This window comes from Agelaius tricolor, unplaced genomic scaffold (genome assembly GCF_023055355.1).
Source record: "Agelaius tricolor isolate 1412-34295 unplaced genomic scaffold, bAgeTri1.0.p SCAF_112, whole genome shotgun sequence".
In the NCBI taxonomy this organism is placed as follows: Eukaryota; Metazoa; Chordata; class Aves; order Passeriformes; family Icteridae; genus Agelaius; species Agelaius tricolor.
Genome location: NW_027269372.1, coordinates 170,941 through 181,805, shown reverse-complemented (window position 1 = coordinate 181,805; position 10,865 = coordinate 170,941). Strand labels below are relative to the sequence as shown.

Here is a 10,865-nt window from a genome sequence, read left to right as displayed (position 1 = left end):
CATTGGCTCGTCCAGACCCCACCCTTGGCCTTTCATTGGCTCACTGAGGCCCCGCCCCCCAGGTCCGTCACCGGATCCTCCCGCCCGGCGCCGCCGCCGCTTCCTCCGGGCCCGCTCCGGCCCCGGGACCCGCTCGGAGCCCCGGGAGCCGCCGGGAGCGCGGCCCCGGCCCCGGCCCCGCCATGTGGCTCTTCTCCCGGGACCCGGTGCGGGACTTCCCCTTCGAGCTGGGCCCGCCCGATGCGGATCCCGAGGCGGAGCCGCTCCCGGACCCAGCGGCCCCGGCCCCGCTCTGGCGGCTGCTGCGGGGCCGTCGCAAGGTGGGGGGGTTGTGTGTGGGGGGGGTCGGGTCCCCTCGTGTGTCCCCTCCCTGTCCCCTGCATGGCCACGGCCCCGCCATCCCTGCCCCGAGCCCCTCCCCATGTCCCCGCGACCCCCATCCTTGTCCCTCGGTGTCCCCCGGTGTCCCCATCCCTTTGTGCCCCAGCTCTCGCTGTCACCTGTCCCACGTCACCGTATGTCCCCCCATGCTCCCCCCGTGTCCCCCATCGCCAGGTCCCAGGTGTCTCCATCCCCGCTGTCCCCACATCTCCATTTGTTCCCTCGTGTCCCCCTGTCCTGTCGTTACTCCGCCCCCGCGTGTCCCCACAGTGTCCCCCCTTTTCCCCCTGTGCTGTTCCCCGCGCTGTCCCCTGCCTGTCGCGGTGTCCCCTGACTGTCGCCGTGTCCCCTGACTGTCGCCGTGTCCCCAGGCCGATGGCGCTCCGGTGTCGGTGTTTGCCCACAGCCTGGGCCCGGGGGTGGATCCCGGTGCCACCGCGCTGGCCCGGGCGGGGCTGAAGCGGCTCCGCAGCCTCCGGCACCCCAACATCCTGGGCTACCTGGACAGCCTGGAGGTGACAGGACCGGGGACAATGTGGGGAGGTCACGGGGACATGGGAGGACATTGGGGGAGTGAGGAGATGGGAGTGAGTGGAGGGACCTGAAGGAATGGGGACGTTGAGGGGGGACATGGGGGGACATGAAGAGATGGGGACATTGTGGGGGGACAGGGGAATATGGGAGGACAATGGTGACAGGGGGAATGAGCGGTCAGGAGGGGACAGGGGGACACTGGGGGGGACACTGGGGGACAGGAATGGTGGGGACAGCAAGGGGACAAAGGAGGGACACAAACAAGGACTTGGGGGGACACGGGGGGTGACGGGGGGAGGTGGGGGGACACGGGGGGTGACAGGGTGATGTGGGGGTGACCCTGAGTGTCCCCCCCAGACGGAGCAGTGCCTGTACCTGGTGACAGAGGCTGTGACCCCCCTGCGGCGGCACCTGAGGCTGCACCCCCCGAGCGGGGACTCGGGCGAGCAGGAGGTGGCCTGGGGGCTGCAGCGGCTGCTGGTGAGGGGGGGTCTGGGAACAGTCTGGGGGGGGGGGTCCCTGAGACCTTTGTGGGGACCCTGCAATCAGGGGGACCCCAATATCTGGATGGGCCCAGGTGTGTGGGGGGATGGATCCCCGGGATTTTGTGGGGGGGGTCTCCAGGGGAGGTTTCTGAGACGTTTTTGGCTCCTGGGTGGGAGGGGTTCCTTTTGTGAGGGGGGGGTTACCGATTTTGGGGGGTCTTTTGCCCCCCCCAGACGGCGCTGGCGTTCCTGGGGGTCTCGGGGCTCGTTCACCACGCGCTGGGACTCGACGCCGTCTTCGTGGACCCCGGGGGCGAGTGGAAGCTGGGGGGGCTCGAGAGGGTGGCGGCCACCAGTGAGGGGACCCCCACCCGCCCCCCCAGTGACCCCCCCCGGCCCCAGGACCCCCCCGAGCTCAGCGACCCCTCCCGAGGGAAGGGGGACCCCTGGTGAGTTGGGATGGGGACATGGAAAGGGGGACAGGGGTGGCATTGGGGGGGTTCAGGGGACCACAGGGTCCCCTGTGCCCCCTCCCCACTGTCATGGCCCCCCCCAGGGCAGGGGACATGTGGCGCCTGGGCTGCCTCATCTGGGAGGTCTTCAATGGACCCCTCCCCCGGCCGGGGGCTCTGCGCAGCTTTGGCAAGGTCAGGGACCCCCCCCCAAAATCCTGGGAACCCCCTGGGCACCCCCAAACACCCGGGATCCCCCCAGACTTGTGGATCCACCCAATTCCTGCTCACCCCCAGAACCTCCCCCAGGCTCAGGGGTTCCCCTGTCCCCCCCAGCCCTTGGGGTGTCCCTGACCCCGTGTCCCCCCTGTGTCCCCCCTGTCCCCCCAGCCCTTGGGGTGTCCCTGACCCCGTGTCCCCCCTGTCCCCCCAGCTGCCCCCCGGGCTCATCCCGCCCTTCTCGGAGCTGGTGGCAGCAGATCCGGGGGCCCGGCCGGGCCCGGGGCCGCTCCTGGAGCAGCTGCAGCGCCCTGGAGCCTTCCTGGCCTGTGCCCTGGTGCGCACTGGGCTCTTCCTCGAGCACTTCCAGGTGTGGCTTCAGCCTCACTTCATCCCTGTTCCACCATCCTCACCCTCATGTTCGTTCCTGTGCTTTTATCCTCGTCCCTGTCTCCTCATCTTTGTGCTCATTCCTGTTCCTTCTCCCCGTCCTCATCATCATCCTCATCCCTATCGCTGTCTCCTGATCCATCCCTTCATCCTCATCCCATTCCCATGTTCATTCCTGTTCCTTTATCCTCATCCTTTGATCCCTATTCTTTCATCCTCATCCTCTTCCCATCCTTGTCCCCTCATCATCATCCTCTTCACTCCTATTCCTTCATCCTCTTCCTCATCTTCATCCCCATCATCCTCCCCATCCTGTGCTGTCCCCCCTGACCCCTCTGGGTGTTTCTGGGACCCCCTGGCAGGTCCGGGACCCTTCGGAGCGCCGGACGTTCCTGCAGGAGCTGCCCCCTCTCCTGGAGTCCCTCCCGGGGCCCTTCCGGAGGCACAAACTGCTCCCGAGGCTGCTCGAGGCCCTGGAGCTGGGCAGTGCCGATGCCAGCGCCCTGCCCCCCCTGCTGCAGGTGGGACCCCCCCAAAACGCCCCCCTAAAAACATCCCTGAAACCCAAAATCCCACCCACAACCTCCCCAGCCCCCCTGCTGCAGGTGGGACCCCCAAAATCCCTCCCTAAAACCTCCCCAGCCCCCCCTGCTGCAGGTGGGACCCCCCAAAATCCCCCCCAGTAACCCCCATACTCCCCTGGTGTCCCCCCCGTCCCCCCCAGGTGGCGAAGGTCCTGGACCCCCCCGAGTACCAGGAGCGAATCGTCCCCGTCCTCGTCCGGCTCTTCTCGTCCCCTGAGCGGGGCCTGCGCCTGCGCCTGCTGCAGCTGGTGACTGGGAGCACTGGGATGGGACTGGGGAGTGCTGGGATGGGACTGGGATGGTGCTGGGAGAGACTGAGATGGGACTGGGAGTGCTGGGATGGGACTGGGAGTGCTGGGATGGGGACTGGGAGGGACTGGGATGGTGCTGGGAGAGACTGGGATGGGACTGAGATGGGGCTGGGAAGGACTGGGAGGGACTGGAGCACTGGGAGGCAGTGGGGAAGGACTGGGGGAGTGGGATCAGACTGGGAGGGATTGAGGGGGGCGGTCTATGGGGTTTGGGGGGTCCATGGGGGGGTGATCCATGGTTTTTGGGGTCCCTGGGGGTGTTCAGGGCTCTCACAATCCCCCCACCCCCAGCTCGAGGAGTACATTGAGTTCCTGCCTGAGGCCACGGTGGATTCCCAAATTTTCCCCCACGTTGCCCACGGGTTCCTGGACTCCAACCCGGCATCCGTGAGCAGACGGTCAAGGTGGGCCCCCAAAATCATCCTGGACCCCCCCAAATCTCCTGGGAACCCCCCCAAAAATAACCCAGGACCCACAGAATCTCCTGGACCCAAATCACCCAGGCCCTCCAGACTTCCTGGGACTCTCCCAAAAGTTACCTGGGGATCCCTCAAAACCACCTGGAAACTTTTCTAAAAATCAAATAACAAACCCCAAACTCACCTGGGGACACCCCCAAATCACCTGGGTAGTCCCCTAAATGGGTGGGGACTGAGTGGGGACCCCCCAAAATGGATGGGACTCAGTGGGGACGCCCCCAAATGGGCAGAACTTTTCAATCACCTGGAGCCCCCTCCCCCAATAAACCTGGGAACCTCCTTCCAAATCCACCAAAACGGGTGGGGACTCCCCCCAAATGGGTTGGATCTCCCCCCCAAATCCCATCTGGGGGGTGCTCCCTGACCCCCCCTCTGTTTGTCCCCCCCCTCCCCCCCCAGTCCATGGTGCTGCTGGCGCCCAAGCTGGGGGAGGGGCGCAGGGGGGGGGAGCTGCCCCGGCTGCTGCTGCGGGTGCAGGGTGGGGACGCGCTGGGACCCCCTGCGCTGCAACGCCACGCTGTGCCTGGGGCGCCTGGCCCCCCCACCTGCCCGCCCAGGTGAGCTCTGACACCCCCTGAACCCCCCCAAAATCCCCCCAAAACCCCCCCTTGCTGTGCCTGGGGCGCCTGGCCCCCCACCTGCCCGCCCAGGTGAGCTCTGACACCCCCTGAACCCCCCCAAAATCCCCCCAAACCCCCCCTTGCTGTGCCTGGGGCGCCTGGCCCCCCACCTGCCCGCCCAGGTGAGCTCTGAGACCCCCTGAACCCCCCCTGAACCCCCCCCTGAACCCCCCCAAACCCCTCTGCTGTGCCTGGGGCGCCTGGCCCCCCACCTGCCCGCCCAGGTGAGCTCTGACACCCCCTGAACCCCCCTGAACCCCCCCAAAACCCCTCTACAGCAGACCAGTACCTATCTTCCCCTGTGCCCCCCCTCCCACCCCCAGACTCCCTACCTTGGTTTGGGCCACCTGGGACCCTTTTCCCCTGTCCCCTCCCCTCACTGTTCCACCTCATTGTCCCCCTGTCACGCCCCAGATCTTGTCCCCTGTCCCCTCTCACTGTACCCTGTTCCATTCCCCCTCTGTGTCTCCCTGACTGTCCCCTTGTGCCCCCCTCACCCTCCCCTGTCCCCCCTCTCACTGTCCCCCTGTCCCCCCCTCCCTCTGTGTCCCCCCCTCTCTCTGTGTCCCCCTGACTGTCCCCGTGTCCCCCCAGACCCGCCGGCGGGGTTTTGGCCCCCGCCCTGGCCAGGGCCACCCGGGATCCCTTCCCCCCGGCCCGGGCCGCGGCCGTCGCCGCCTTCGCTGCCACCCACGGCTTCTATGCCCCCGCCGAGGTGGCGGCCCGGGTGCTGCCCCCCCTGTGCGCCCTCACCGTGGACCCCCCACCCCGGGGTTCGGCAGCAGGTGAGGGCGGGGAGTGGGGCTGGGGGAATTTGGGGAGGGGGCTGGGTGTGGGGGAGGGGACCCAGAGGAACAGGGGAGGGGGTTTAGGTGCTGGGGAGGGCACAGAGGAATTGGGGAGGGGGGTTTCAAGGGGGATAGAAGGGAACAGAGGAATTGGGGAGGGGGTTTGGGGTGCTGCAGCTCCCATTGAAATGGGTTGGGGGGTCTCACTGAGGGGGGGGTCTCAAAGCAGGGGATGCTGAGGAGGCTCCCACAGCAATTAGGGGGGGTGCTCATGGTGCTGAGGGAGGGGGGGTCCCAGAGCAATTTGAGGGGGGGGGTCCCGGAGAAATTGAGAGAGTCCTTGGTGGGGGCAGGGTGCTATGAAGCAGGGGGGGGGTCCAGGGGGTCTCTCACTGTTGGGGTCCCCCTGCCCCCCCCAGGCGTTCCGGGCCATTCGCAGCTTCCTGGAGCAGCTGGAGGCAGCGGCCGAGGCCGGGGGGGGTCCAGGAGGGCGGTGAGAAACTGCGGGGGGGGGGGGCACAAATTGTGGGGAGGGGGGAAAAAACTGGGGGGCAGCGGAGCCAAAAAATTGGGGGGGAGGGGGCCTAAAATTGTGGGGAGGGGGAGAAATGAAGGTCTGGGGGAAAGGGTAGGAATTGGGATGGGGTGGGGGAAATGGGGGTGGGGGGGACACGGGGGTGGTTTTGGGGTGTCCCCCCCACCCCGTGACCCCCTCCCCTCCCTCCTGCAGACACCCCCAGCACAGCGGCCGTGCCGGGGGGGGGGCGCGGGGGGGCTGGGGGCAGCTGTGTCCTGGGCTGTCACCGGTGTCACCTCCCTGACCGCCCGGCTGATGGGGGGCGAGGGGGGGGGCGGCTCCGGCACAGCCCCCCCCCACGCTGGGACCCCCACAGACCCCCGGCCGAGAGCCCTGCGGCCCCCCCAAAAGGTGAGTGACCCTCCCCCTTTAATCCCGCCCCCCCCCCAAAATTCCTGAGCCCCCCAGCCTTGGGGACCCCCCCAGCCTTGGGGACCCCCCCTGAGCCCTCATTTTGCCCCCCCCAAGAGCCCCCCAGCGAGGAGACGCCCCCCCGAGGAGTCCCCCCTGGAAGATGCCGATGGGTGGGATGATGATTGGGGGAGTCTGGAGGTGAGTTTTGAGGGGGTGGGGGTCACTTTTGGGGGGGAGGGAGGGGGGTACAGTGTGGCCCCCTCCCCATCTCATCACCTCTGTACCCCCTCCCCTCCCTCCCAGGACATGGAGCTGCCCCGGAGCCCCCCCGCCAGCAGCCCAGAGGAATTGGGGACCCCCCCAGCAGCCCCCCCACCCCCACAGAGCCCCCCCCCCAGCGCCCCTCCCCGGCCGGGGGGGGGTGATGAGGGTGAGGGGGGGTGGGGGGGTGGGGGGCGAGTGGGGCACTGAGGACGCCTGGGAGGCGCTGCCCAGCCAGCACGGTGAGACCCCCCCCGGGACACCCCCAGACCCACTCCAGACCCCCTCTGGAACCCCCAGACCCACCCGGGACACTCAGGATAACCCCAGAATCCCCCTGAGACCCCCAGGACACCCCCCAGACCCACCCTGGTCACCCCCCAGACCCATTCTGGACACCCCCAGATTCCCTCGACCCCCAGACACCCCAGAGATCTCCCCAAATTCCCCCTCAGGGACTACCTGGGGGTTCCCCCCCCCCACCCCCTGGGACCCCCCAAAACCCCTTGGGTATCCTTCCCCAGAACCCCTCAATGCCCCTGAGGGGCTCCCGCCTCCTCCCGGGACTCCTCCCCAATGTCCTTGGAACCCCAGACCCCCCCCCAAATGGCTCCCCCAACACCCCCTGAACCCCCAGACCTCTCCATCCCCCTGAATCCCCATTCCCTGGACCCCCCTCAGGGCCTCACGCTCCCTGTCCCCCCCTTGTGACACACCTGTCCCCCCCACTCGTCCCTCTGATCCCCCTGACCCCCGTTTTTCCCCCATGCCACTCCCCCCGGTGACCTCCGTGTCCCCTCAGGGCCCCCACCGGGCAGGCGGCAGCGGGAGCAGCAGCGGCGCCGGGAGCTCGAGGCCAAGCGCCGGGCGGGGTCCGCGGGGCCCCCAAAAACTGGGGGCTCGGAAACTCGACTGAGGGGTGGGGAGGGGGCCCTGGAGGGAGGGGACGGGGGTAAAAATCCCCCTTTGGGTTTTTTTGTTTTTTTTTTTTTTTTTTTTTTTGTGGGGAGGGGGATCGGTAATAAAAACCCCCAGACCCGCAACGACCGCGCTTGGTGAAGTCGGGAATTCGTGAGGGGGACACGTGACAGCGCCGGCACGTGGCGCGGGGGGGAGGAGTCACGCGGCGCGGGGGGGGGCGGGGCCACGCGGCGCCGGAGGGGCGGGGTCATGCGGGGGGCGGGGCCGCGTGGTCACGTGGCGCGGGAGCTGCGCGGTCACGTGGCCCCGGCATGGCCGGCGGGGAGGGCGCGAGCGCCGCCCAGCGGCGGCGGCGGCGGAAGGAGGAGGTGGGGAGGGGGCGGGGGGGACCCCAAAATTTGGGGAGGGGACCCCAGATTTGGGTTGGGGACACTTCACGGGGGGTGGGGACATGGGGGGGGTCGGGGGGGACACGGGGGAGAGGTGACAAGGACACCACAAGGAGGGGGGGAGACACCGCAAGGAGGGGGGGACATGGGAAGGGGAGAGGGCAAGAATCCCAAAAATGGGGGGGGGGGACAAGGACACCGAGCGGGAGAGGGGGGACCCAAGGGGAAGGACACCCCATGGGTGAGGGGGGGACACGTTGGGGACCCAGAAATGCGCGGGGGGAATTTAGGGGGGGTCCAGGAATTGGGGAAGGGGGAGGTACTGAAGGGGGAGGGGGATTTGAAGCTTGATTTGGGGAGGGGGTCTAAGATTGGGGGTCTAAGATTGGTGGGGGGGCTGTGGCCTATGCCTAGGGGTGGGTTGGGGTCACCCAGGATGGGTTGGGGGTCTCCAAGGGGGGGTTGGGGTCACCTTTGGGCCCCCCCCAGGACCCCGGGGTGCGGCTGTCCAAGGCCCTGAGCTACGTCCTGCGCCACGGGGCCGAGGCCGAGGGGCCTGCCCATGGGCCCGGGTGCGTGAGACCCCCAAAACCCACCCCCAAAATCCCCCAAAACCCACCCCAAAATTCCCCAAAATCTCTCCCCCCAAACCCACCCCAAAATCTCCCAAAAACCTAACCCAAAATCCTCCAAAACTCACCCCAAAATACCCCAAAACATTCCTTCAGACACCCCACGAGTCTTTTGGGACCCCCAAAATCCCCAAAATGCCCCCTGGGACACCCCAAATGCCCCTTGGGACACCCCAAATGCCCCTGGGACCCTCCAAATCCTTTTGGGGACCCCAAAACACCCACTGAGACCCCTAAAACACCCCCTGGGACACCCCCAAATGCCCCCTGTGACACCCTAAATACTCTTTGGGACACACCAAAATCCCTAAAACGTCCGCTGGGACACCCTAAATGCCCCCTGAGACCCCCAAAACACCCCCAGGGACGCCCCAAATGCCCCCGGAGACCCCTCCAAAGGCCCTGACGGGGGTCCCGGGGGGGATTTTGGGCTCAGATGGATTTGTTGAGGTGGGGGGCTCTGCTGCGGCTGCGGCGCTTCGCGGGGGTCTCGGAGAGCGACGTGCGCAGGGTGGTGGCCGCTGACCCCAAGGGTCGCTTCACCCTCCGGCCGGACCCCCCTGAGGGTCAGGGCCAACCAGGGGCACTCCCTGCCGGTGAGGGGGGGGTCCCCGAGGGGTCTGGGGGGGTCCCCGAGGGGTTTGGGGGGGCTGGAGAGGGGATTTGGGGGGGTTTATGGGGGATTTTGGGGGGTCCCGAGGGGTCTGGGGGGTCCTCAGGGGGTTTGGGGGTGCTGGAGAGGGGAGTTGGGGGGGGGTTATGGGAGATTTTAGGGGGTTTATGGGGGACTGGAAAAAGGATTTGGGGAATTGATGGGGGATTTTGGGGGTCTCTGAGAGGGCTGGGGGATCTGGAGAGGAGCGTCGGGTATCCCGGCTGGGATTTGTGGAATTTTGGGTGGGATTTTGGGTGTCTCGAGCAAAATTTTGGGAAGCCTGGGTTGGATTTTGAGGATCTGGGTGGGATTTTGGAGATCTGGGAGGGATTTTGAAGGTCCCGGGTTGGATTTTGTGGATCCGGGGCGGGATTTTAGAGATCTGGGTGGGATTTTCGGGATCCGGGGTTGGATTTTGGGGGTCCGGGGTTGGATTTTGAGGATCCGGGGATGGATTTTGGGGGTCTCAGCTGCTCCGGGGGGCGCGTCCGGGGGTCGCAGGTGCCGGATCTGGAGCTGACCCCCCTGCGCACCCCCGAGGCGCTGCCCCCGACCCTCGCGCACGGCACCCGGCGCCGCCTGTGGGGCCCGATCCGGGCGGGGGGGCTGCGCCCCATGGGGCGGCAACACCTGCACCTGGCGGGGGGGCTGCCGGGGGGACCCCGGCGTGCGCAGCGGTGAGTGACCCCCCCCCCCCCCCAAAAAACCTCCCCCGGGACACCCCAAAAACCCCCGAGACCCCCAAACCCCACAGAGACCCCGCACTCACCTGGCGGGGTGGACCCTGGTGTGCGACCCCTCCCCAAAAAGAACCCGGGGCACCCCCAGAAATTCCCCAAAACTCAGCAGGGCCCCCCTAAACCCCCCAAGAACCCCCCCCGCCAAACCTCTTTGGCACCCCCAAATCTTCCCCAAATCCTTCCTGAAGCCTCCCCAAATCCCTTTCTAGGACCCCTCAAACACCTCAAATCCTCCTTGAGACCCCCCAAACCTCCCCCTGAAGCCTCTCAAGACCCCCCAAAACCCCTCAGGACCCCCCAAATCCCCTCAGGACCCCCCAAAACCGCCCAGGAGCCCCCAAAATCCCCCTCCCCACAGGGATGAGGTCGGACTCGGAGATCGCCATCATCATCGACGGCCCCCGGGCGCTGGCGGGTGAGGGAGGGTCCGGATTTTTGGGGGTGTTCCCGATATGTGGGGGGGTCCCCGATGTTTGGGGGTCCCCCCCGATGTCCCTGTGACCCCCCCCGACCCCTCCCCACAGACGGGATCCCCTTTTTCCGCTCGGTCAATGGGGTGATCCTGACGCCGGGGGATGCCCAGGGCCGGATCCCCCCCAAATATTTCCTGCGTGTTCTGCAGCTGCGGCCGCACCGTGAGAGAGGGGGGGGACCCCAAAATTGGGGGGTGGGGGGGCTCGGGGGGATTGGGGGGGAGTCCCCAAAATTTGGGGGTCAAAGGGTTTGGGGGGATTATTCAGGAATTTGGGGAGGGATCCCGAAATTGGGGGTCTGGGGAGGTCGGGGAGTTTGGGGGCACCCCAAAATTGGGGGGGTCGGGGGGGACTCGGGGATTTGAGGGGGACCCCAAAACTGGGGGGGAATTGGGGGGGCTGAGGGGGTTTTGGATGGGGTCAGGGTTTGGGGGGGGGTTTGGGGGGTCTGGGGTTGGGAGTGGGGGGGGTCAGGGGGTTGGGGGGGGGGGGGGGGGGTATCCCCGTTGCCATGGCAACAGCTCCTCTATTCCCACACCCCCCCCCCCCCAGGGTGTGAACTGCCCCTGGATGGACCCTGGGACGATGCCGGGGGAGAGACCCCCGGATGAGGATTTGGG

General features: G+C 67.3%; 2 protein-coding genes across 2 annotated transcripts; both read left to right on the top strand.

Annotated features, from left to right (window-relative positions):
- The first annotated feature begins 43 nt into the window (after window positions 1–43).
- Window positions 44–7,478, top strand: SCYL1 (SCY1 like pseudokinase 1). The gene is given in 17 exon segments (XM_071419623.1): window positions 44–320; window positions 753–896; window positions 1,273–1,395; window positions 1,635–1,849; window positions 1,957–2,047; window positions 2,286–2,441; window positions 2,824–2,982; window positions 3,186–3,293; window positions 3,648–3,735; window positions 3,738–3,760; window positions 4,235–4,392; window positions 5,050–5,240; window positions 5,663–5,736; window positions 5,974–6,171; window positions 6,289–6,372; window positions 6,478–6,677; window positions 7,238–7,478. Coding segments are annotated over 16 exon segments (2,118 nt in total). The 5' UTR covers window positions 44–182; the 3' UTR covers window positions 6,646–6,677; window positions 7,238–7,478.
- Window positions 7,479–7,602: 124 nt separating this feature from the next.
- Window positions 7,603–10,865, top strand: TRPT1 (tRNA phosphotransferase 1). Its single transcript, XM_071419626.1, is given in 11 exon segments — window positions 7,603–7,724; window positions 8,235–8,288; window positions 8,290–8,317; window positions 8,814–8,830; window positions 8,832–8,933; window positions 8,935–8,973; window positions 9,534–9,686; window positions 9,688–9,709; window positions 10,131–10,187; window positions 10,297–10,407; window positions 10,798–10,865. Coding segments are annotated over 11 exon segments (699 nt in total). The 5' UTR covers window positions 7,603–7,667; the 3' UTR covers window positions 10,857–10,865.